This window comes from Pan troglodytes, chromosome 5, assembly GCF_028858775.2.
Source record: "Pan troglodytes isolate AG18354 chromosome 5, NHGRI_mPanTro3-v2.0_pri, whole genome shotgun sequence".
NCBI classification, from domain to species: domain Eukaryota; kingdom Metazoa; phylum Chordata; class Mammalia; order Primates; family Hominidae; genus Pan; species Pan troglodytes.
The window spans coordinates 44,009,275-44,035,114 of record NC_072403.2 but is presented as its reverse complement, the minus strand read 5'-3'; the positions used below and the strand labels follow the sequence as shown (position 1 = coordinate 44,035,114).

The following is a 25,840-nucleotide window of genomic DNA, read 5'->3' as shown; positions in this document are numbered from 1 at the left end:
TACCATAAAAATTATTGGGGAAAAATGCCCATCTCCAGCCAGGACCTCTCCACTGAGCCCTGGAACTGTGTATCCGGGCACCACCTCCCCAACCCCCCAGGACCTCTCCACTGAGCCCTGGAACTGTGTATCCAGGCACCACCTCCCCAACCCCCCAGCCCCGCCACACACACACACACACACACACACACACACACACACACACACACACACATTCTAGCTGGGTGTCTTGTCTACACCTCAGCCATCTGCTCTCATCCCACCCCCTTCACGCTCCTGCCTGTCGTTCATTAACGGCATCTCTATCTTTCCAGCGGCTCACACTCCAAACTAGAAATTGTCTATAGTTCCTCTCTTCTCTCACCCACACCCAGCCTATCGGCGACTCCTGCTATCTCCATCCTCAAAAATCAGTCCAGGATCTTGCTCTTCTCACCACCTCCCTGCCACCTTGGAGCACTGAGCCTTCCTGCTGGCCTCCCGGACCAGCCAGCCGGTCCTCTGGTCTGTGTCCTCCCTCACTCCCTGCAGGCTGTTCCTCGCACAGTGGCAGCCTGACCGAACCCCCAAGCGGCAGGCAGGGCCCTCCATGCCCATCGCAGACAAAGACCCTCAGACCCTATGCTTCTCCCCCTGCTCCCTTCCCCCTGCGTATCGTGTATGCCTGTCACCCCTCTAATATTCTTTGCACTGCCCTTATTTTGTTCCCTATAGCTGTAGTTTGGGTCACCATCATATCCCCAGTGTCTGGGATGCTGCCTGGCATATAGCAGGTGTTGAATGAAGGTCACCCTAGCCAGGGCTGTGGGCTGGAAGATGCCCCTAATGGGGCTCCCACGGTGCAGACCCAGAGCTTTACCTCTGGGATCTATGTCTTGGTCCCCACCCCCACCCCGAACTTGGGCACCTTGTCATACACAGCAGATCCCTCTCCTCCTAGTCTGGGACTCCCTCCTCTTCAGCTCCTCCTGGTGTTTGGTGGGTGTGAGCCTGAGGACTCCAGAGACACTCCAGCTCCCTGTCAGCAAGTTCTCCCATCGAACCCTGTGATGTGTGCCCCAGGCCCCTTCAACTGCACTCCTCACTGCTAGGATTGATAGAGCTGCCTGGAAGAGGTGGCCAGGAGGGGAGCCTGAGGTGTGGGGTCCTTCCAGGTCGAAAACTCAAAAGGCCTTTTATTAGGTCCCGGGTCTGGGGTGCTCTCATCTGCCAACAATTCAATCACCTAACCCTGTGGGACGCTCCAGAGGGTGTGCAGCGGGAGGGCCAGGCCTGGGCCCAGCACGCACTCGGTGTTGCCATCTTCCTGCTCCAGGCACTTTTCCCATCCCAGGCTCTCCAGTGACGGGCAGGAAACACCCTTCTGTGTTTCTGTGTGAATTTGGGCACAGCATTTAAGCCAAAGGAAAGGTGACATTCCATCTGTCTGCCCAGCCAAACATCTGGGTTGCTGGATGGCATACCACAGAAGCCCGGAGATAGGAACTTCCAGGCTGACCTGAAGGGAGTGAATTTGACTACTCTAGGTACCTCCAAGTGGAATCACACAGGATCAAGGGAGAGTTTTTCAGGTGTTTGGCGCACAGTAGGTGCTCAATGAACCAGGGCAACTTTTCCCGAGGTGTGCTGATTAAGAAAAGTTTTTTTGGTAACAAATAAGCTTGGTGTTGCCACAGGCACCTTTCCCAGGGTTTTTAAATTAAAAAAAAAAAAAAACATATATATGTTTAGATATGGGCTCTCAGGCTGTTGCCCATGCTGGAGTGCAGTGGTGCAATCCTAGCTCACTGCAGCCTCCAACTCTGGGCTCAAGCGATCCTCCCGCCTCCACCTCCCGAGTAGCTGGGACTATCAGGCGTGTACCACCACCCGCTCCCCGCAGCAATTAAAAATTTTTTTTTTTTGCATCACATGCCACATGCAGGGTTTGAAAAGAAAAAAAAATTTTTTTTCGTAGAGATGAGGTCTCACCATGTTGCCTGGTCTCGAACTCCTGGACTCAAGGGATCTTCCCACCTTGGCCTCCCAAAGTGCTGGCATTATAAGCTCAAGCCACCGCCCTCAGCCTTCAGGGTTTTTAAACATGTGCTGTGCTGTGATGTGCCAGCTGCCTGCATCTTCCAAAGCAGCTCTGATCAAAACCAACACTCTATGTTGCATCTCAGAGACCTGAACTCCCTGAAACCCACTTTCAGAGAACAGTAAGGCAGGTTTCTGAGGACTTGGCCCCTCAGTTCCCAGGAAGGGCTTCCATCATTCCCTTATTAAAGCATTTCAATTTTTCAATCAATGTTACACGTTTAACTGTAGTCGTAAATATAAGGCCTACTGCATTCCTATCTCCTACCCCAAAGAAAACCAATTTTAACTTCTAAGCTTTTTCCTCCTCTTTTACCTCCATATTTCTAAATAACATACTACTCTCAAGTTTTCAGCTTTGGACATCCTTTGTTGATTTCCTGCTAAGAACAAGAACTTGGCTCTCTTATCCTCTGCCACCAATACACAGGCACATTCTTTCCCTCTCCCAGTCTCCTACTGAGATCCAGCATATATTTTTACCAGAGCAATATTCACTAGTATTTGTGTTTACATTATTTGTACGTAAATATTATTCACAGCTGAGTCACACAGGGTCTGTAGCTCCTCTTCCTGTGTATTTCTGCTTAGGCATTAATACACTGTTATTACTTGCTTAATTGTCTGTTATCTATCTCTGATTCTTAGACCTTCTCCAAGCCCTCTGACAGGACCCAGTGCTGACAAGATATGGGGCCACCTCGCAGGCCTCGAGCTGTGTGCTGAGTTCCCCCAGAGCCCGCCCCAGGTCCCAAGTCTCCATGTCTTTCTCCGATCACTCCTCCCTCACTGCAGCCTTCCCCCATGTAGTTGCGAGAATGGCTGCTGAGGAAATCAGTTTTTGAGACTCCTGCAGACTTCTCTTGGGTATCTGTGTTACTGTTGTGCCCATCTGGGGCCCTCTCTCTTGGAGACCCCCTTCTTGGGGCTAGAGGGGCTGCTCACAGCTCCCTGAATGTGCTGCTGATGGCTCCCTTGAAGACCACGGCCCACTCCCACCCATGGTTTCCTGTTTCTCACGCCACCCAGCAGGAAGGTTTCTGCTTGTCTTCCCACCATCCCCTCTTCTTGCTGTGGACTGTTGTTGGCATAAAAGCCTCTGTGAAGCAATCAGGAAGGAGCTGACGCAGACCCAGTTCCTGTGGACCAGTGGGCAGAGCACAGCCCACTGCTCCCTGCAGGCCCGCCTCACACCCAGGCCACCAAGGCCCTCTCTTGCCCTTTGCCCCCGTGCTTGTTCATCGCCACTGGGCCTCTGATTTCCTCTGAGGATTTTCATCACGCTCATGACAACTATGCGGTCAATATCTCTGTCCTAAAAGAAGTGGGGACAGGTCCCACTCCTGTGCCTCGCCCCTGCCCTGCCAAATGTTTTTTGAACATTTAAAAATGTAGTTAAGTTCATCCTATACACCAAAGAGTGCCACAGCGCACACCTCCTCCAAGCCAGCCTTTGGGAGCCTTCGTCATCCATCCTGGAGGCCCTTCCTAGGGTGGGGTTCGGGTCTAGGGCATGCTGCCTTCCCTCAGGACCCAGCACCCACCCCACCCACGCCTGGGGCCCTCAGGGCTGGGGCTCGTTTTCTGATCCCCCCCAGCGTGTAACCTCCTGGCTGCTGGCACAGGCTTGGCCCTGCAGACCCACCTTTACCCCAAGGCCAGTCCCGCAGCTTCCCAGGGCAGAGGCTCCCAACAGAAAGCAAGGAAGCGGCTGTTTAGCCTGGACACTAACTGGACGAGTGCCTCCAAGTACTGCAGACGGTCTCTGCACACAGGCCCCCATCTCTTTCCAGCCCTGGCCAGGGAGATGGGTCAGTTTTCCCAGCAACCCAGGGGGCACTTAGGAGAAGGGGTGAAACAAGAAAACCAAACTTTCATATGATTGGTTTAATTTTTTCTTTCAGCAGGAGAAAAAAGAATAAAGTTACAAGATTCTTTTAATATTTTCACAATGTTAAAACTAAAACTGAGCTCTAGGCTATGTGTGTAAGTAAATCTAGAACACAAAAGGGTTAAATAAGATTTTCTCTTTTAAAGATACAAGAATTTAAGCTTTCCTTACATTTAACAAACTTCACAGAACAGATACTGCAGGGGAACAAGCCCCACCCCCCACCCCCACCCCCAGCTCTAAGTCAGGAAGCGAACATGGGCTTCGCTCCCCCAGGCCAGCTCCCCTGGGCTCCTTCCCATGGCTGCCTCCACGCAGCAGGCAGAGGAGGGGGCGGGGGGGGGGGGGCCTGGGGAGGGCCGGGAAGGGCTCGCACAGCCTCTTCGGGACCAGAGCTTGGCGGAGGCCTATGGGGGGCTGCCTCACTGAGGATGGCCCGTATGGTGGCCAAGGGCTGTGGCTTGACAGCAGTGGTAAACGCTGGGCAGACCTGGCCCCTCTGCCCTGGGTTGCCCTAGAGCAAGACACCGGTCTGGGTCCTGAAGCAAGAATTAAGGCTGGGGATTTTGCAGCGGGTTCCACTCTGGTGGGTGGAGGGTGGGAAGAGCATGACTTCCTATTTCAGTACGTCGGATCAAAAAACATTTGCAGTTGCAGGTGTTCAGCTGTTAATTTGCAGACAGAGTTGAACCATTTGTTGTTTTATAAAAAGGAAAGTTGCTGGGTTAAACTATTCCAGTAGCCTATGTGTGGGCAGATCCACGCTGCCTCCGCAGGGGCCTCCTGCCCTCACCCACCTGGATCTGATGCGGCACTAGGACCACTGGGACTGCTCACCCTGCCTGGGCTTTCAAGGGAATCCTGATCCTGTCCACCCAGCCCCAGCCCCACCTGACTGGTAGTGATTTCCTAACATGGGGCAACCAGGCCCACCCCCACCCTTCCCCACCTGGTGTGCACAGTTGCAGCTGCTGAAATCCTCTGTGAACATGAGGGGGCACAGGTGGAGAAATGTACCCTCAGGCCCTCACCTACCAGAGCAAATATCACTCTCGGAGCTGGGCCACAGCCACAAACCGCTGTTCTAGACAGATCCAAACCCACTGTCCCTGGGACGTATGCTGCCTTCCCTTACTAAACTTGCTATATGGTAGATGTGGACTGGGTGTCCTTGGACTATGGGGCTGCATAGAAACGAGAATGGAGGCCACGACATCATCCTCTTGGCCCCTGGAGGCACGGGCGGCTCCAGCTGGAAGGGGCAGAGCCCGTGGGCGGCAGCTTCCCCAGCTGCTGCTCCCAGCACTTCTACTGATTCTTGTTGGCTATGAAATGTCTTTTTAAAAAACTCCCAATATAGAAATCTGGCTGCAGAGGCCAGTGTGCAGACCCAGCCACCGCGCTGTGCTGCCATTCGCCACATCTGGTCCGTGCCAGATCCCTGCACTGGCGAATGGCAGACCAGAGCCGGCGGAGGCGGGGCACTCTGGCTGCTTCTCGTGACCTTGGATCCTGTGTAGAAAAGGCGGGTCTCGTTCGTGGACTAGTCTTGAGTGGAGCTAATTTTCAAAGTGAGGTTACTGTTTCTCTTCTTGTGTGATGAGTTTTTTCATAGCAAGTCAGGTAAAAAAATTTCCGTAAGAATCTGTCCCCCACCCCCCATTTCCAGCTCTGTGGGAGAGTGAGGCCACCACCCAGCCCAGCCACGTGGCCAATCTCAGCAGCCTCCCGTGGCCAAGGCACACGTGGCCATCAGGTATCCTGGCTACTGGGACTAAGGATAAGTGAAGAGGTGAAAGGCCGATCATTAAACAGAGTTTCTGGCAAAGCCATGTGCGTCGTGGGAACTTTAACACCAGCTTCTACTCCTCTATTAACTCAGAGTCTCCGTCTGGAACACTTTCCACTTAAGGCTTTTTATAAGTTTGACTCCAGCAGTGACAGGTATGTGTTGTTTTAAATCCACTAGCCATGCTCAAAAAAAAAATATTCTTCATGTTTTAATTTTATACAATGGCTAGCAGGCACCTTAGTAACCAGCCAGAAATCAATTTCAACCACCATCAACCCCTAAACTACAGTACCAGGATGGCTGGCTAAAGAAAGGAAACGGACTGGCTGCAGTCTGACGCGTGCCCAGTACAAGGTGTCTGGCTGACTTTGTCCTAAATAAGGCTAACATTAGTGAACTAAGAACAGCGTCATGTGGTGGCCATGCCTGGCCTTCAGGAGCACCCCTCCCCGATGCGCTGGCAGGAGCGCCCCACTTTCCGGTCCAGCTTCACCATTTTCATGATGGCTTCCTCCCGGCCACGGCCCATGTGGTCGAATGTGCAGTCGTGCTGCTCGGGGAGGCGATGTAACATACAGAACACATAACCTGCAGCAGCGGGAGAAGCAGAGGAAAGAGTGTGTTAGGGTGGCCTCCAAGTGCGCAGAGCCTCACAATTGCCTTTGTCCAGAGGATGGAGGGGCATCCCAGTGAGTGGACAACAGTCACTGCAGGGATTCCTGATGCAGCAGAGAGCTCACTCCAACACCTGCACCCTGGAGCAAGAGGGTCAGCACTTCGCATTCCACAGCTGCTCAAGCCTGTCCCTGCCTGGACCCTTGAAGGGTAGAACCCTAAGTTGATGGCTGTGAGACACAGCCCTGTCCTTGCAAATGAGTGGGCTCTGCGCTCCTCTCCAGCACCATGCAGGCGGAAGAGCACAGGCTGTCAGCTCAGCTATCTGCTTGGCTCGGGCAAACTGTGATTTCCACCACAGGATGCCCACCATTTCTAGGAGGCAGGAGAAATGATTATGTCTTAAATGACATTCCACCTCCTGTACAGCCGGGGCTTGAGAGGATGGTGGGAGTGATCAAACCACAACCCAAAAATGAGTGGGAGCTCTCAAAAAAGTGGATTATTTCTAGTGCTAGAAAAAGTATTAGATAGAAACAGAGGAGACAGCAATGCTGGGCTCCAATCGCCATCTCCAAGGAACCTGACACTTCTAACTGCACTGGGTAGGTGAGAGAGGTTGAGATGCCCACACTCGGGCCCCCAGCTGTCCTTCACTCCACTGGGTAGGTGAGAGAGGTTGAGATGCCCACACTCGGACCCCCAGCTGTCCTTCACTCCACTGGGTAGGTGAGAGAGGTTGAGATGCCCACACTCGGACCCCCAGCTGTCCTTCACTCCACTGGGTAGGTGAGAGAGGTTGAGATGCCCACACTCAGGCCTCCAGCTGTCTTTCCCTCCCAGAAGCGCAGGATGCTGCAAGGCTCTTTTTGAAGCAGAGAAATCCAAGGGAGACACTGGTCTGGCAAATAAGAGAAAAAGACCAGTGATGAAAGATCAAGAGGCCTATTGAGCAGGGAGCCGGTACAGGTAAAGTCACTCTGGGTCAGGAACAAGGAGGGGAGGGCTGCAGGGAGCCAGGAGCCAGGCTCAGAGAACTCAGGGCGCAGCTGCACCGGGGGTGTCTCCCATTCCCTCCAGCTTCCCAGGCAATCTCTAGAGCGGCCGATACGCATGTGGAGCACAGACGTCTGAGGTCCCCAGAGTCTGCTGGCCGCCTCTTTCAAAACGCTGGGGAGAACAAGATCAGGGCTAGGAAGACACCTGCCAGTGCTGGCTGGCTCCTCACCACCTTCTCATCCCATCAGCATTATCTCACCACACCTCCAGGCCCCGTGGGCCTGGATCAGGTCCACAGGAGCAAGCTTCCAGGTAAATCTAGATCCATTCCTAAACCTGTTCTCCCTGTCTGGAGCAGGCATCCCACAGCAGCCTGCCCAAGCAAACACTCTCCTTACTTGTTTTCCAACCAACAGCATCTCTTTTCAGACTTCTTTCTTTTAAGCCCTCATCCAGGCCATAAAGAACAGGCAGCCGCCCCTTGCAAACTGACTCATCCCTCCTCACATCCTCAACTTCTTTTCAGAGATGTAGAGGCTGTGCTTTTAGAAGAACAGCAAGAGCCCAAGCAAGGACGAAGTGGCCACAGGATGAACAGTTTCAACAGCCTTAAGATTTAAGGTTAAGATTCAATAGCCTTAACTTCTAAGATTAACTTCACCTATATTCCTCAGCCTGAGGGAAGAGTGTGTGATGTACTCAATGGCTGGGCACTAACCAGTCTCAAGGATGTAGCTGGCACTCACACCCTACTAGGAAGTCTTGAGCCCAGGCTGTGTGCAAGGGACATGTACACAGCCTAGGGGGCTGGAGTGACCCAGCTGAGCTTGGGCCATCCATTGTGTGAGGAAACGTTATTAACTGCTTCCCAGGGAGAGCAGGGCATTATGTTTGACTCTAAATTGGGATTGGGTTTAAGGAAAAGAACAGAGATGCAATTTCTGTCTCCCGAGAAGCCGAGCTCCCACTTGGTCCAAAAGCAAAGTTAAGATTAATGAGCTCATGTGTTACATTTACTGGTAAGTTCATTACTCGAAGATATTGGATACCAGTTGTCTTTCTCCTAAAGGATTTTGCAGCAGAGGCATGGATGGCCTCAATATGCATCCTCCATCTAACAAGTAAATTCATCTTTTTGTAGCAAAGCCTACCTGGTGAGGGAGAACCTGCTGCCAGTCAGGGCTTAGGGTAGGGGCACCAGCAGGATGGCATCAGGATGTGTCTATAGACATTTTTGTCACCAAGTCCTGACATATTTCTGTACTTTCAGCATCTATAATAAGGGGTGGGTGGACCCCTGCTGCCCCTTCCCTTTCTTCAAGATATTGGGATGATTCAGAAGGTCCCAAGGGCTCTCCTCTCTTTCTGATGAATGGTGCTGGCTGAATAAAAGCAGCAGGAAATGGATTACTGCTGGAATTAACTTGGCTCCTGGCTCAGCTTAACACCTCATTAGTCAAAGATGGACTGGGGTGGAAGGGAAATGCTACATCTGGCCCCCCTTCTCCATGTTTGCTTAGCTTGCCTTCCGCCAGCTAGTGAGCAGCCAGCTTGGTGGATGTGAGAGCCCCAGGACTCTGGAAAAAGGAACAGGGAGTGGCACCCACAGTAGCTACCCTGATATTCCCTCTACCGCCCAAGGAGTAGCTACCTGATACTCCCTCTACCCTCTATCACAGTAGCTACCCTGACATTCCCTCTACCAGCCCAAAACACCTTATTTCTCTGCCCAGGTTCTGTGTACCTGTTAGACACATCTTGACACTTGGCTTAGATTTTTTTTTTTTTTTTTTGAGACAGGGTCTTGCTCTGTCACCAGGCTGGAGCGCTGTGGTGCGATCCTAGCTCACTGCAGCCTCAACCTTCTGGGCTCAAGAGGTCTTCCTGCTTCAGCCTCCCCAGTAGCGCAACTACAAGCACACATCACCACACCTAGCTGTTTTTTTATACTTTATTTTTGTAGAGACAAGGTCTCACTATGTTGCCCCAGGCTGGTCTCACACTCCTGGCTTCAAGCATTCCTCCCGCCTCGACCTTTCCAAGTGCTGGATTGCTGGGATTAGAAGGCACCCTCTAATCCCAGCACTTTGAGAGGCCAAGGCAGGAGGAATGCTTTCAAAAATCCACGCCCAGCCAGCTTGCATTTTTGAAAGGTAAAAACTATTAAACAGCAGATAGATTTTGGGAGCAGCGCTGGTAGCAATGAGAATATATGGCACTGTAATTCACTGGAGAAAACTTTGGGGGAAACTCTGGAGGGCTAACTTCCCAAGTAGCTGCACTGAGGTTATTAGATGGCATCAATTCTTTCTCCTGTCAGGATCATTCACTAAGAGGAAGTTATGTCTGGAACTTGTCCCAAATGCTGAGCAGATATTATCTACTGACAGCAGCCAATGGTGAAATGCATTTTGGTGTCAGAAGGGGGTTGTCCTGGATACAGGGCATGGCGGGTAGAGGTGCATGGGAATGACTGGTGGATGGGATGAATCTTTATCCTCTTTTCTTGGTACTCACAGATCTGTTTCCAGAAACCACTACAAGTGTCATGAACCTTGGGTCGCTCTCTGATTGAATTCTGGGATCCAAGCTGGGTAAGGAGAGAGATGAGTCCAGGCTGCTACAGAAGATTATTTTCCATAATTTCAATGATGAGCAGTTTTAAAACACAGAGGATTTATAGTCATGTTAGCTAGGCCAGCCTTAACACTTCCTCTACCTCATTTCTTAGAAACCAACAAGGGCCTTTCCAGAGAGGGCCAAGGACGGTGGCATCCAGAAGGGATGAACACACTGAGGACACAGAACTGACCTGCTGAACTACGACAGCAGCTCTGGTATTATTACCCAGGGTAGCATGTAATTCTTTTTTCCCCAGATTTTAAAAAGTTATATATTAAAATCAAATTCAAATAAAGCCATATATTCACAGCTGGCTGATCTTTGACAAAGCCAATGAGAACTTACACTGGGAAGAGGAAATCCTCTTCAATAAATGGTGCTCAGAGAATTGGCCTGCTACATGCAGAAGAGTGAGACTGGACCCCTATCTTTCACCACACACAAAAATCAACTCAAAATGGACTCAAGACTTCAACTCAAGACCTGAAACTGTAAGAATACTACAAGAAAACCTAGGGAAAACTCTTATGGACATTGATCTAGGCAAAGAATTTATGACTAAGACCTCAAAAGCACAGGCAACAAAAACAAAAATAGACAAATGAGACTTAACTAAATTAAAAGCTTCTGCACAGCAAAGGAAATAATCAAACAGGTAAAGAGAAAACCTGCCAAGTGGGAAAAAATATCTGCAAGTCAACTCATCTGACAGGGGACTATATCCAGAGTACATAAGGTACTTAACAGGAAAAAAAAAAATCCTATTAAAAACTGGCAAAGGACATGAATAGACAATTATCAAAAGAAGATGTACAGTCAATAGGTGTATAAAAAATACTCAACATCATTAATCATCAGAGAAATACAAATCAAAACCACAATGAGATATCTTACCCCAGTCAGTATGGCTATTGTTAAAAAGACAAAAAAATAACAGATCCTGGGGAGGATGCAGAGAAAAGGACTCCCACTGTTGGTGGGAATGTCAACTAGGAAAGCCACTATAGAAACCACTATGGAAATTTCTCAAAAAACTAAGTATTATCATTTGATCCAGCAATCCCACCACAGGGTATCTACCCAAAGGAAAAAAAGTCAATATATCAAAGGGATGCCTGCATTCGCATGTTTATTGTGGCACTATTCACAAAAGCAAAGATATGGAATCAACCTCAGTGTCCATCAAGGGATGAATGGATAAATAAAATGTAGTATATATACACAAAGGAATACTCTTCAGTCAAAAAGAATGAAATCATGTCAGTTGCAGCAACATGGATGGAGCTGGAAGTCATTATCTTAAGTGAAATACACCAGGCACACAAAGGCAAATATCCCATGTTCTCACTTATATTCAGGAGCTAAATAATTTAAACACATGGAGGTAGAGAGTGAAAAGAGAGAGACTGAGAGGGTGAATGTGGAGAGGGAGGAGGATGAGGAGAAGTGGATTAAAGGGTATAAACACATAGTAAGCTAGAAGGAATAAATTCAATGTTAGATAGTGGAGTAGGATGACTATACTTAGCAAAAATGTACTGCACTCGGGTGACAGACACCCTAACCCTGACCTGATCACATGCATTATATACATGTAACAGAATTTCTCATGTACCCCATACATTTGTACAAATAAAAAAAATCAAATTCACTGACTCATTCACATACATACATTCCCATATCTACACTTTCCTTATGGCCCTATCGTTCAGCAGCATGTAATTTTAAAAACATTTCAACAGATTTTTGCTTACTACAGCTATATATCATTTGGTGCTTTGAAGGGATAAAGGAGGATAAGGGATAGGGGAATATGGTTAAAAGGATGCTCACCCCCCAAACAGAGAGAGGAAGAGTCATGGCAAAGTGGCTGAAAATGTAATCTGCCTGCTAAATGTGGTTTAACCTTAGCCCTTTCCCCTGCCAAGTCACATGACTGGCTACCCTGCTCCTTAGAGCGCAAGATTACTGGATTTTCATGAAATACTGGTCCAGGAGGAAGCTGCAGAGCTTCCTTAAGGATGCCTGAGTTGCGTTCAGTAAATCTGTACAAAATGCTGAAGAACTTGTGTGGGCGTCCCTTTGCTTGCTGGCACTGAAGAGCAATTTAGGATGAGCCCTCAATTTCAAAGGGAGGGAAAAACAGCAGCTCTGCAGGCACTGTGCTCCATGACTCCACTTTCCATGGCCCTCTGGACTGAGGCCTCTCTCTGCCTGCTACCATCCTGGTTTCTGACAGGCTGCCCTGGGCATGGGAAGAGAGAGAGCAGGACTAGTGAGGAGGCCCAACCACAGCAGGTAGTACCAGTCACCCCCTGTGATCTGGGGGGAAGGTTTCCCCAGGGTCTCCACCAGCTACACCCTCCATCTGAGAAGATCTCCTTCAAGTGAGCAGACAGCATCGCGAGGGGGCACATGGAACAGGAATGGAAGAAGAGGATGCCTGTCCAGACAGCCACAGTGGCTGAACCACCGAAGGCTGTCATCCCAGGGCCCCGCCCAAGCCTGTGGCTTGGCACAGTGATGGGGGTAGAGCAATCACTTCCCTGACTGTCGCTACCAAAGACACAAGATTATGGCAAAAGGCAAAAACACAATTCAAGACCTATCTAAAACTCTGTTCCGAAAGACTCCCATGTGAATGAGAAAAGCAGGAGGCAGTTTTCAGCTCACTCACCCGGAATAGAGAGGCGGGGGGTAGGGGCACTTCTCTCGGGAGGACAGGTATTTCAATGGAAGCCACTCATAAATATTAAACCAGAACATCTGGACTCAGCCCTCCTGATGCAGAAATGGGGCCTATGGCCCTAATGACCCATGTGCCACATAAACCTGAAGATGCCCAATACCTACAGGGCCTTAGAAACACATTCCCGGCAGAAAACTGAACTGAGGAGGAGCATTTTTCCAAGACCCATAACGATCTGATGTGCAGATCTCTAAAATTACTCATTTGGCGGGAACCAAACTTCTAACATGACCCTATAGCTTTTAAAGCTAACATCTGAAATGGATACAATTCATTCAGATGCTCTCATCCACAGCCACAGCTTACCTCTGTCTACACAGGGAGGAGGAGTGGATGTTTTGAGACTAAACCTACATGACTGAGAACAATCTGCACAAATGCCATAATTAGGCAAAGGTGCCACAACATCTAACACCTTGTTCTAAGTGCTGTGAAAATTGTAACAACATCTCACTCACTTATATACAAAAATCAACATCAATCACCGCCCAAAAGGAACACTCCAAGGTGTAACTCAACCTAGAAGGTCGGGCTGGGTGTGTGTTCTGTGTTCTTTACCTCTCGACAATGCTGGCAGGCTAGGCACAGAGGGCAGCTGAACCAAGTCAAGTAGCGTCCGCTGGTTCCCTTCCCCCAGTGGCCACAGGGAAGGGCTACTGTAAGGGGTCTGGAGAGGTGGGTGGAGCAGGAGCTGGAGGGCAAAGGGAAGGAGCCCACCTTACATCCTGCCTGAGGTGAGGCCTCCACCCTTGGCTGAGGCCCTTGGACCCTACAGGCCAGCATTTCCCTCCAATCCCTAAGAATTGGGCAGGTGTTGAACTGCCCTTTTACACAGAATTTCCTGAGGGAGACAAAGAAGGTGATGCTGAAAGTCACAAAAGTTGAGCCCCTGACATTTTGATTCAATCGGTGCCAGATAGAAATGTTAAATATTGGCTTTATCTTGAAGTAAAAAGAATTATTTCAAGCTGGCAAAACTGGACAGCTCTGGATACTTTTGGACTATAATAAATTAAACATTTGCTTTCTTGCAGATCCCTCACTTGGAAGCTCCCTCAAGTGGCTGTTTTATTAAAGCCACAGCCCAGGGAGGGCTGCAGCTCCAGCTGCTCAGGTGTTTTTACCTCATTTGCAAATGTTTTACACTTCTTGCTCATTTAAATTTTAAATCGTCAAAAGTTGAAGGAGGACCTAAAAATACTGATGAGCCTTGGGGATGTGGTACTGTAACACGCTCTGCCTCTGCTGGTGTGCAGCCCGAGGTGGCAGCACGCTGCTGTCTGCGCAGAGGCACCTGCTCACCACCCCCTAGCCTGTGCTGGGTGCAGCACAGCGATGGGGCCCAGGCAGGTAGATCTGGTTCTTTGGTAAATCAGAGACTATTCCTGTGGATGCACATGAGCTCCAGCAGACAGAAGCTATCCAAGTCCTCCCAAAGCATCCTGAGTTGACCCTCCAAATCTCAACTCATTAATCTCAAGTGGTACATCAACTCATGAACCACTTGGCATCTGAAGTGTCTATTTCAAAAATAAATGACAAATATCCCCGACCCATCTTCCTTAAATGATCAAGCAACCTTATTAAAAAAAATATATATATATATCACATTTTTCTAGCAAGGTAATAATTGTTTAAAGCTTAGGACAGCTCACTGACCTCATAGCTCATATGTAAGTACACGTTGGGAACAGCAGGTGGTTACAAGGAAGCTTGTTGTAAAGCATTAGCCATTTATACTCCCACGAGCAGCAATCCCTGGATTATACCACATCCGGTGACCCAATGGCCAAGGCAGAATTTGTAGCACAGAAATGTATTATATTAAAGGATCTAAATGCATTTTATTTCATCAGGCCAGGGTACAGGCAAAGCAGCTGCAGGTGTTTTGGGAATGGAAGGCATCTGCTTTGCATTCTCCTCCATCCCTGGCTTTGCATGGTAGGGGGAAAATCATTAGACTCCAATAAACAGAACTGGATCCCAGCTTGCTGAGTTGGCTGACATAGTGCTCTGCTGGGCTGAGAAGAGAACCACTGGATGGACAGAAGTCAGCTGCCCAGGGTGCTGGAACCAAAGCCACAGTGAATCAACAAGCTGGGCATCAGTCTGTCTGCTTTTCAAAGAGAAGGAAAACTTGCAATTTAGAAAAGCCCACGCTCTTCCTCAACAATTTCATAAGAAACACTAAATCATATCGAGACAGCTTTAAAACAGAAGCAATCATCTGCTTTCCCCCAAATAAATTAAAATATCAGTTACATGCCAGCTAAATGTTAGAACCAAAAGCAGTATGATAGAGGCAAAGATACAAAAGCCTTGTGCAAAGAACTCATAAGGCAGCTGTGTGCAGTCAGCGGTGATCGAGAGCCCTCCCTTGGCATGTGCCGTCACATCGCTCTCAGAGAGCCGTCAGCAGTGCAGGCAAGAAAACTGTGCCACAGTCCAGCTTAACGAAGCACCCCATGCAGTTTGTACACACGCCATTTTAAAAGTATAAAAAAATTCACCACTGTTGATGTCCTTTATTATTGTTTCTCCAGACAGCCCCATTCTTGCAAAAGCTCTAATTACCTCTTTCCTCTCCTCTGTGGAGAATGTCGGCTTCGTCCCAGTAATGTCTCCTTCTATCACCCAGCTCAAGCAGCCCTCACTTTACCTGACAGCCAGAGAACAAACCTTCCATCGCTTACTCTTTTGCCTCCATATAGGAAAACCTATTTTTGCAACCCAGCGGGTAGGGTAAGGTTAGGAGGCCCACACCATGAAAGATATTGTGACTTATGAGAACTCTCCTCCAAGCAAGCCCTTCAATGCCCAGCCCACAAGGAGACGGGGGCTGGCTGCAGGCTCATATGCTAGGCTGTTTTATCTGGAGATGAACATATATTTAAAAACTAAGAGAAAATGGCTCAAGGCAGTTTTTGCCACAAGAATAATGAAATGACTTGCTCTTTCAAACATCATTTCATTTCAGTAGCTGAAAGCAGATAGCATTAACCACTTGGTACCTGGGGCAGTCTTTAGGGTCCAAAAACCCCTAAGGAGGCACCTGCACTGCTGGCGGGCCCCTCCACCTCCTCCAGCCTCTACACGGCTCTCAGGGGAAGAGTGCTGTGCTGGTAAGAAACTTCTGTTTTGGGAACGACCTTATCCTCCTTTCAGTAGGCTCCTGATTTGTTTGGCTTTCTCTTTCAGCATTTCCCAATCCTTTATAAGATTATCTTCTCAAACAGAGCAGTCTCCTACAAAACCCGCTCCAAAGTTAAAGTAGAGATGACAAAAGGGGCTGCACGCATTCCATCCAGGAGCTGCTGAGGACACAGCCTGGGCCCATGGGGGTAACTCAGTTGCCAGGCTCCTGACACATGGCTCACCAGGGAGCTGTGGCCTGTTTAGCCTCCCTGAAGGCACCTTTGCAGGCAAGAGTCAGTTCATCCAAGTCACAGAATGTCCGAGTGGCAATGTGGTCAGGGGGCATCAGACTATAAATGCCACACATCTCTCTCCAGAGAAACACCTGGAAAAGAAAGGAACATTTTCCCCATCTTTCCCAACTGACCTTTCAATCAACACACTGGGATCACAGGGAGTAAGAAGATGAGAAACTGGGGTGGGGAGAGACCTGTAACTTAGTTTCAACCCTGCTTCCACAGCAAGTCCCTTAACAGCTGAACTACACATTCTCTTTCAGGATAATACAGCATGGAGTGTGCGCTTTAGACCCAAGTACTGAATTCAGGTTCCTGCTGCCCTGTTTTGACAGTTATGTGGCTCAGGCCATTTAACCTTGAAGAACCTCCGCTGTGTCTGCTCTAAGATGGGGCTGTTACAGGCATAAATGAAAACCGTGCCTGTGAAGCACCCGGCATGTGCTCAAGGAAGGCTGGTTGGTCCTGGGATGATTCTTCAGGGTGGGGTCATCCCTTTTGCCATTTTGCCCTACATGGTGCAGCTGACGTGCTTGGCATTATGACTCTGACCCCCTTCCCCCATCATGTCTGTTCCTTCCTCCTCCATTCACACAACATTTTTTCTGCCCCACTTGCTTTTACCTCCCCATCTAGATTCTGGTTCCATTCTCCTTTGAGAAGTCACTGCCGACAAAAGAGAACGAATGTGGAAATCTTCCTCTGAACATATGATGTACAAGTTTCCTCTCTCCCCCTCCACAAGCCTGTCTTTACAGACTATAAATGCATGCTAAGTGACAAGCTCAGTAAAAATTTCTGAAGATACGCAAATTTCAGAGAAATCTGAATTAAATATACAAAGACTATATAGTGCAGCCTGGAAAGTACTCAGTGGTTAGGGACACCATGAAAGGGACACGGAAACTTTCCAAGGACATCAGAGAGGAGCTCCTCTACAGGTACAGCTGAGTATTCTGCAAGCCTCTGTCACAAACAGAGGCAGAGCATGTGTTGCCAAGTTTGGTCACGTACTGATTGTTTGTTGAAAAGCCTCATGTCTATTTCCCCAAGACTGTCAGGCTGGGCGCTGTAGTGAAAGGAAGAGCAGGAGAAAGGAATGGGCTGTAGACATTCTGCAAACAATCTATGTTTTCACCCAAACTGTGCCAGCATCACATGCACTTGTTTTATGTGCTTGTTTTAAGAATGAAGTTTCTCTAAGGGCTTCTTGTTTTCACCACGATAACTCAAAAAGGTCATTCCGAGGAGCTTAAAAGTACAAGCATGCTTTTGCCTCGTTTCCACAAAATCTGAACTGCAAGGTCAGAAGTCCCACAATGTCTGCTGTCCACTGTTATAAGACTGTGTGGTGTGGGTGGGGGTGGGGGCGGGCAGAGAAGCTGGCTTCTTGATTCTCCATGTTTAAAGTTAGTTTATTTAAAAACACCTGCCTTGAAGGGGAAGAGGCTTATTCAGTATAGAAAAATATTTTCTGCAGACATGAGTTCAAATCTGAAGTCAGACTACACACTATAGTGAAAGCCCTACTGAATGGATAGCCCACTAAAGGACTCTACAAATCTCCTGTGTGGAAGGTATTAATAACCACATAGCCCAGTTCCATTTCACTTGGGGGTGTAGGAGAGGGGGCTCAGATATGACGACTTCACCTAATGGTTACAATTTGGGTATAAAAAACACCCGATGAACAGCTGGGCATGGTGGCTCATGTCTGTAAGCCCAGCATTTTGTGGGGCTGAGGCAGGAGGATCACTTGCAACCAGGAGGTCAAGGCTGCAGTGAGCCATTATCGAGCCACTGCACTCTAGCCTGGGCAAAAGACCAAGACCCTGTCTCAAAACAAAACAAAACACCCTATGAATGGAGCCTGAAAATCACTAAATCTAATGACCCTTTTCAATTATCACTTAGAACCTCTAGAAAGCTGACTACTCCTGTGGGCTCTGTGACATCTGCTTACCTTGTTTTCCTTCTCTTTCTCTGATAGCTCTTCATCTGCTATCCTTGAAATATTAGCATTATTCAGTGCTGGACCTTCTTTTTGTCTTAATCCTACACTCTTCACACTCTTCTTCAAGGTTAAAATTCTAACTATGTATGCTAACAATTCTGAAATTTATCTCTCTGCCCCAGACCTCTCTTTGGAGCTCCATATCTGTGTATTCAATTATCTACTTGGCATCTCAGGTATTTCAGACTTGAGATGTCTAACATAGGACACTTGCTGCTTCCTCACAAATCTGCTGCTTCTTCAATGTCTCCCATTCTAAGAGAATAGGGCCACCATGCAGCCAGTGGCTCATGACACAAACCTGGAGTCATCACTGATACCTTACTTACTCTTCACATTCAATTACCTAGTCTTGTGGATACGATTTCCAAAAATCAAATCCATTCACTTCTTGCCATCTCTACTGCCACCACCTAGTCAAAGCCGCCAGAATCTTTTTTTCCAGGGCTACTGCAATAGCCTCCTTTAGGTGGTCGCCCCATATCAAATCCACCTTCCTCAGAGCAGCCAGCGTCATAAGCCACCACCTAGTCAAAGAGACCAGTAACTTTTTTCCAAGGCTACTGCAACAGCTTCCTTTAGGTGGTCGCCCCACATCAAAGCCACCTTTCTCAGGGCAGCCAACATGATGAGATGATGAGATCCAGCCCTGTCTGTGATTACCGTGCTCCACTGATTACAATAAAAATTTCCCCACTGAAGCACGATCTCAACCCTGGCTGCCGCTTCCCCTTGTGCCATTTACTCCCTTGCATTCTATGTCCCAGACACACTGACTTCCAAAGGAAATTCTTGCTTACTCAGGCCTTAGCTTCAATGACTTCCTCAGGAAGATCTTCCTGGACCCTCAGACTAGGTTAGGGCCCAGTTGGATGCTTTCAAGGCATCTTGAACTTTTCCTTCAATCACTAGTCACAATTTTAATTCAGCATCATTTGTGGAATTTGTTCATTTAATTTGTCTCCTTGGCTAGATTTCATAAAATCAAGCACCATGCTTCTGTAATTTATCACATATCCTCTATCCCTAAAATACTGCTTGGTTCACTCAAAATATTTTGGTCAGGTAAATGAATGATAGGTTAGGTATAGAAAGACTGTGTTCTCTGAACCCTAGGGAGCAAGCAAAGGCCAATCAGGTATTCAAGGGGCGAAATCCAATATCCTCACCTCAACCTCTACAGCATTTGTCCACTTTTCTGTTTCTTAAAATACTTTTATTTTTCATTTTCTGTGATGTCACACTCCTTTCTTCCCACCTGACCGACTGCTGCTCCTTGGAATCCTTCATGGTTTCTCCTCTAAAATCACCCAGCATCACGTCCTCCTGCATTTTCTCCTTTAGGTAATTTCATCCAGATCCAAATAGGGTATCCATGCTGATGCCTCTTGAACTTATATTTCCATCTATGAATTCCCCTCAAATCCAAATCCCGATATCCAATGGCCTACCTGACAAACACGTCTGACTAGAATAATGCTAGGAATCTCAACTGTACCATGTTTGAAACAACTCTTCATCTTCTTGACCTCTGTTAGTTTATCTCATCTTCTCTGCCTCAGTGTGAGTGGCAATATATCCACCCAGCTGCTGTTCAAGTCAAACTGTGGGCTCAATTCTTGATTCCTCTCTTTTCCTTACTCCTCACACTGACTTTATTAGAGGTCTAGTTAGATCTAAATGATGTCCTGAATCGGCTCTGCACCTCTTCTCATGCAAATGTCCTGTGGCAGGAATAAGCTCGGCATACTGATGGAAGAGAAAGGCAGCCAGCAGGGCTGGAATGCGGTGAGGCCGATGGCTCCACCAGGCTGCTAGAGCTCAGGCGTGTTGCCTGCTTCTGCCTTTGCTGCCCTCCAAGCCGTCCCCCTCCCAGCAGTTGGAGGGAACTTCTGGATTTAAAAAAAAAAAATTGACCTGAGATGTACTTGTTTTGTATTTGTTTATTCTTACTTTGCCTATTTAAAGGTAATACATGAATATAATAAAAATTCAAATTGTATAAAATGATATTTAGCAGAAAGTCTCCCATCTCATTCTGCTACCCTCTCCAGAAGCCCAGCAACCACCACCACTGTCTATTTTTATGTATTCTTGAGAGTCCATGCATCTGTGCATACACAAGCATGTGTTTCTCTCCCAGAGAAATATATTTTTCTTTTTTTTTTTCTTTCTTTAATAGAGACAAGGTCTCACTATGTTGCCCAGGTTGGTCTCCAACTCCTGAGCTCAACTGATACTCCCACCTCCGTGTCCCCAGTGCTAAGATTACAGCTGTGAGTTACCGTGCCTGGCTCTCCAGGGGAATATTTTTAAAATTTAAGTCAGATCACTCCTTTGCTTAAAACCATTCAATGCCTTCTCACTATGTTTACAATAATCAGATTCTTTGCAAAGACATGCAAGCCCCCAACTGATCCCTGCTGCGTCTCCACTCTCCTCCCGCAACGCACTGTGCTCTGGCCGGGCTGGCCAGCTTTCTCTTCCTCAGATACACCAAGTTTGTTCCTCCCTCCAGGGCCTTTGTTCTGTCTAGGGCACTGCTCTCCCAACTCTCTGAATGGCTGGCTCTCCCAGCTTTTATATTCAGCTCAGCTTTCATGTCCTCCCAGGTGCTGGCCTCCCCCTTCCCTATTTGCAGCTCCCCCTTTCCCTTATCACACTGTCGTTTTATTACATCATATCTCCTGCTCCCATCAGAAATTACCTTGTTTATCTGTTCCCTTGCTTACTGCATCTCTCCCCTAAAGAATAAAAGCACCAAGAGGTCAGGGACTTTTGTCAGTTTTACTCCTTGCTCTTCCTCTACAACTCAATAAAGATGAACAGAATGAATAAATAAATAGAGTCAGCATTTGACTCATTAAAAATAGAAAAATATTACTTCTAGCAACAAGATAGAAAAATAGAAAAATATTTCTAGCAATATTTAATGCTAGTAACTGTGCCCCTCCCCCTCACAGGAGAACACCATCACCACACAGTTCATCCAGTTACCTGGGTGAACACAAGTGCACTGGGCACAACTGAAAAACTACTGCTGTCTGGCTTGTGGTGTATCCTGTTTTTTGCAGTAGCACGTTTACTTTCCTAACAGTGCCTTTCTATTGCCGTTATTCATAGGAGCCTACACTTGCTGAGCTCACTCTTAGAGGTAACCCAGAAGTGTCCAAGATAGCACTGGATACTCTCCTGGAACTGAAGCTTTGCTGTTGCTCATAATTACAAACAAGCGGAGTACAGACAACACAGAATTGAATGTAACCACACAATTCCCACTGACATCCATTTCCTATTCCACCCTGGTATTTTGGTTACTCCAGATTCCATGGAAAATTAATCCTGGATTTGAGGGAAGAGCAATTTAATTGATGCAAGAGTATTAACATAAACCTAGCCCTTTAGTTTGTAAATCTGGAACCCCCACTTCCTGGGTGAATCTAGAACATATGGTGCAGAGCTCAGGGAAACAAATGTCATCCTGCGCATTCATCACAAGGATGCACAAACTACACGGTGCGCTGACTCACAGCTGCCATGGTCCAAGAAAGAACAGCACTGGGTGTGTGGAGAACAGTGGCCTGCTGTGCACAGCATGTGTCCTTATGACCCTTACAGTCCTCAAGGCACAGACAGGTGGCTGCCAGCCTGTCTCCTGGACCCACAGGACCCATCTTCACCTGTGGTAGCCACTGCCTGCCACCTCCCACCCTGTGGCCTAGAGCAAAAGCAAGTATTTAATACTAACAAAGAAATCTAGTATCGGCATGGAACACACTCATCCCTAGCTCCCTTGCCGTCCCAAAGTACTTTTCTGGAGGAGCCATCAGAGTAAATGAAGCAGGCCTGCCTTGGATCATGCAAAGATCTGTCTTCTATGGAAGACAGCAGTCAGGCAGTACTCCCCACGGGCCAGAGTCATCTGTCTTCCGGTCACCCACCCAGGCACTGTACATTTTAGCATGTGCACCAGTTGGTGTGGCCTGTGATCACGAACAAGGAAGTATCCAAAGCTTCATGGGACATTCCCTGTAATCTTCCTTGGACTGTGTCACAGGCACTGTACTGGGGTATAGCAATACACTAGACAGTACAGGTGGCTCTGCCTCTCATTTCCACAGGCAACAACAGAGAAAGGGAACATCCTTCATATCTCAGGAGGAAATAAGCAGTGGCATCCTCAGGCACTGGCAGCTGTGTCCAAACACCTCTCTCAGGTCAATGCCAGTGGACTTCCCACACCCACCATCACACCTCCATTTTTGCCCCGCCTCCATTTCCAGACATTTCTAGTCCTTCTCTACTGTGTCTCTTTTCTCTCCAACACATGGATTTCTTTTTACTTGTGACCATTTTTGTTTCTCAAAAAAGGAAAAGGAAAAGGAAATCCACAGCTATGACTGCCTTAATACCTGCTCCACAGAGAAGGGAGCCTTCTGGACTGCAGGCTCAAGGGCAGGCCAAACTTGGTGATGCTAGTAAGTGTCCACACCAAGCAGCTCTTACGTGTGTACCTCTCATCTGTCTACACAGCTCACCGGAAACGTGTTTTTTTTGTTTTTTGTTTTTGTTTTTGTTTTTTTAATTGAGATGGAGTCTTGCTCTGTTGCCCAGGCTGGAATGCAGTGGCGCGATCTCGGCTCACTGCAACCTCCAACTCCCAGATTCCAGCGATTCTCCTGCCTCAGCCTCCTGAGTAGCTGGGATTACAGGCGCACGCCACCACACCTGGCTAATTTTTGTATTTTTAGTAGAGACAGGGTTTCACCATATTGGTCAGGCTTGTCTCGAACTCCTGACCTCAGGTGATCCACCCGCCTTGGCCTCCCAAAGTGCTGGGATTACAGGCATGAGCCACCACGCCCGGCCTCACGTGTTCATTTCTTAACTGAGCTCTGTCTAACCCTGAATTATGGATGGGGATGCCTGCACAAAACACGGAGATGTAGAAAGGTGAGAAATTTCTTAGAGAAGCCAGTTAATCCAATTATTTTAGGCACTTCTCCAATGAACTATAGGGCTAACACATCCACCTTTTTCAGTTTTTTTGCCTCTGAACTTTGCTGTAGTATTTCATGGTCAGTCTCAACTATCCAGATCTGAAGTGTGCTAGCCCCTTTTCCCAATAGTTAAGAGTGTCACCTCTCAGCGCTTATTCCCAACTTATCCAGGGCTTGTTCCTTTTGAGTCTCTGGGAATGTATCACCTGTCACGCCCCTCATGAGTCCTGTCCCAGTAACCTTAGCTCGCTAAGCAACATGACTTCGAGAGACTGAACAGTTCTAGTGCCCCCTGACATCAGGCACTAGGTGAAAGCCAACAACCCATGAAAGCTCCATTCACAGGGATCTGGTTATTGGCAGATATACTGACCTCTAAGGCAGTCTTCTCCATGTCTGCCTTCCAAAAGATGGCAATGCTCTCCAAATGCAAATTCTCTTTTTGTAACACTGACTACAGTATCCACCAACATTAGAGTTTATGCTGGCACAGAATCTTATTCAGGCTCGTGGCTGGCAACAAGACAGCAAAACGTGAAGTGGTGAGGCTTTTCTTAGTCTGCGTCTCCAGGCCCCAGCAGCTGAGGAGTAAGGGCTGTCATGTGGTCTTATCAGGACTTTGGTCTGCTTAGGTAAAAAGCACTTTCCAGAAGCAGAAACAAACTTCATTGATATTGATCTTCTCAGAGTAAAGGTGCTATAGAAATCTCATCTAATAAATAAAGGATTCAGGCTCCAGTGTTAAGCTGTCAGTCCAGCAAGGGAAAGAAGCTATCAAGCTCAAGGAGTCAAAAGTATTTATTGGTCACCTGTGCACTGTTTACAGAGCTCTATTCTAGGGGCTGAGTGGAGGAGAAGGGAAAAAAAGAAGTCACTAGTTCCTGCCTTTTAAGATAGCTGGAGACACATGCAGAGAAAAATAGCTGAGGGTCACAAAGAGCAAAGCAAGAAATCAACTGCAAATAAAATCAATATAATTCACCGATGTGTAATAAATCGGGAGCACCAAGGGGAAGTCAACTGCAATAAGGGATCTTGGAGGAGGTAACTTTTCAAGGAATATGAGGATATGAATTAGCACTCAGGAGAACGGAATGTGCATGTCAACAGAATTAAATGCCACTGTGTCTCATATTACCCAGGTACAGCGGGAGACCAAAAGGTGACCATGCTGTGAACCCGGTTTTCCAGAAGCATCTTATCTAGATGTGGCATTCGGGACACAACAAAACACAGTGCACTGGATGACTCATTACCCCATCTTAAGTGGTTCTCACAGTCAGGTACATACATTTTTACCATTCAATAAAAAGCATCTCTGAAACGGGGAAGTGGTTAAGGAATGGACTAAATTCTGTATGGTTGAAAATATGGACAGTTACTGCTGTAGTCCTCTCCTCACTGTTTTGGGGACCCCATGGGCCAGCTTGGGGATATGAAAAAGTGGTGGGGTTCTGGGAGCTCAACAGACCTGGGCTCAAATCCCAGGTGCTACCTTCATATTTCTAAGCTTCAGAGTTTCAGTTTCAACTGTGTAAAAAAGGAGGTACCATTTGTCCAATGATGCTCTTTTTTTTTTTTTTTTTTTTTTTTTGTGAGACAGAGTCTTGCTCTGTCACCCAGGCTGGAGTGCAGTGGCGTGATCTCGGCTCACTGCAAGCTCTGCCTCCCGGGTTCACGCCATTCTTTTGCCTCAGCCTCCCGAGTAGCTGGGACTACAGGCGCCCGCCACCACGCCCGGCTAATTTTTTTGTATTTTTAGTAGAGACAGGGTTTCACCATGTTAGCCAGGACGGTCTTGATCTCTTGACCTCATGATCCGCCCGCCTCGTCCTCCCAAAGTGCTGGGATTACAAGCGTGAGCCACCGCGCCCGGCCTTGTCCAACAATGCTCTTAAGAGTCAAATGATATAACTCAAGTACAGGTACCCAGGATATACTAGCTGTTCAATAAAGCTATTCCTCTTTTTCCTTCACCCAGATGATCACAACTGCAAGACGCAGGGATCTCACAGTGTATTCAAGTGTCTATTAATGTGTCACCGCACGCCAGGCACTGCAGTAAGAGCCGAGAACTGCAGAAGAATATCGTTAAGTGCTCATGGTCTGGAGAAAGGACAGACATGTAAACAGACAATTTCAATATGCTCTGAGACATATATCATAAACAGAGGCCAACCATGGACTCCACAGAAGAGAAGACTGTTGAGCTGTCTCAGGGGGAGATCACCAGATGAAGGGTTTTGCTAAAAAAGACACCAGGTTTTGTGAGGGCCTCAGCTGAGAAAAACTGTGGAGACAAACACTGAGTCCAGTCCTGTTTCTGACCCTGTCCTTCATGCTCCAATATCAGTTCTGTGGTCTCTGAGAATGAATTTGTTACTGCGGGAGCTGGGCTGCTGGAAAGCTTACATCGCAGTGCTCAAATCTGTGAACAGGCTTGAAGAAGAGGATTTGTGACAGATTGCTCCGGAGGGCAGAGTGAGGGGGAATGAGTATGTGTTCTAGAGGGAGGCCAGTTTAAGCTGGGTAGAGGAAGCACCTAGTCAATCTAAGTTGCCCAGCAACAGGAGATGCCATACATCCTCCATGCAGGAGATGCCACACTCCCTCCATGCAGATGTACACAGTGGGACTACCTGCCAGGA

General features: G+C 47.8%; 1 protein-coding gene across 6 annotated transcripts in view; it reads right to left on the bottom strand.

Annotated features, from left to right (window-relative positions):
- Window positions 1-3,951: 3,951 nt before the first annotated feature.
- The window catches only part of ZFAND3 (zinc finger AN1-type containing 3), a 335,462-nt gene continuing 313,573 nt past the window's right edge, over window positions 3,952-25,840 (bottom strand). For all 6 annotated transcript variants that reach the window (XM_009451183.5, XM_063812421.1, XM_063812423.1 and 3 more), the window contains one exon: window positions 3,952-6,350. In XM_009451183.5, the coding sequence (XP_009449458.2) occupies window positions 6,196-6,350 (155 nt within the window). In that variant the 3' untranslated portion in view covers window positions 3,952-6,195. The remainder of the gene's footprint in view (window positions 6,351-25,840) is intronic.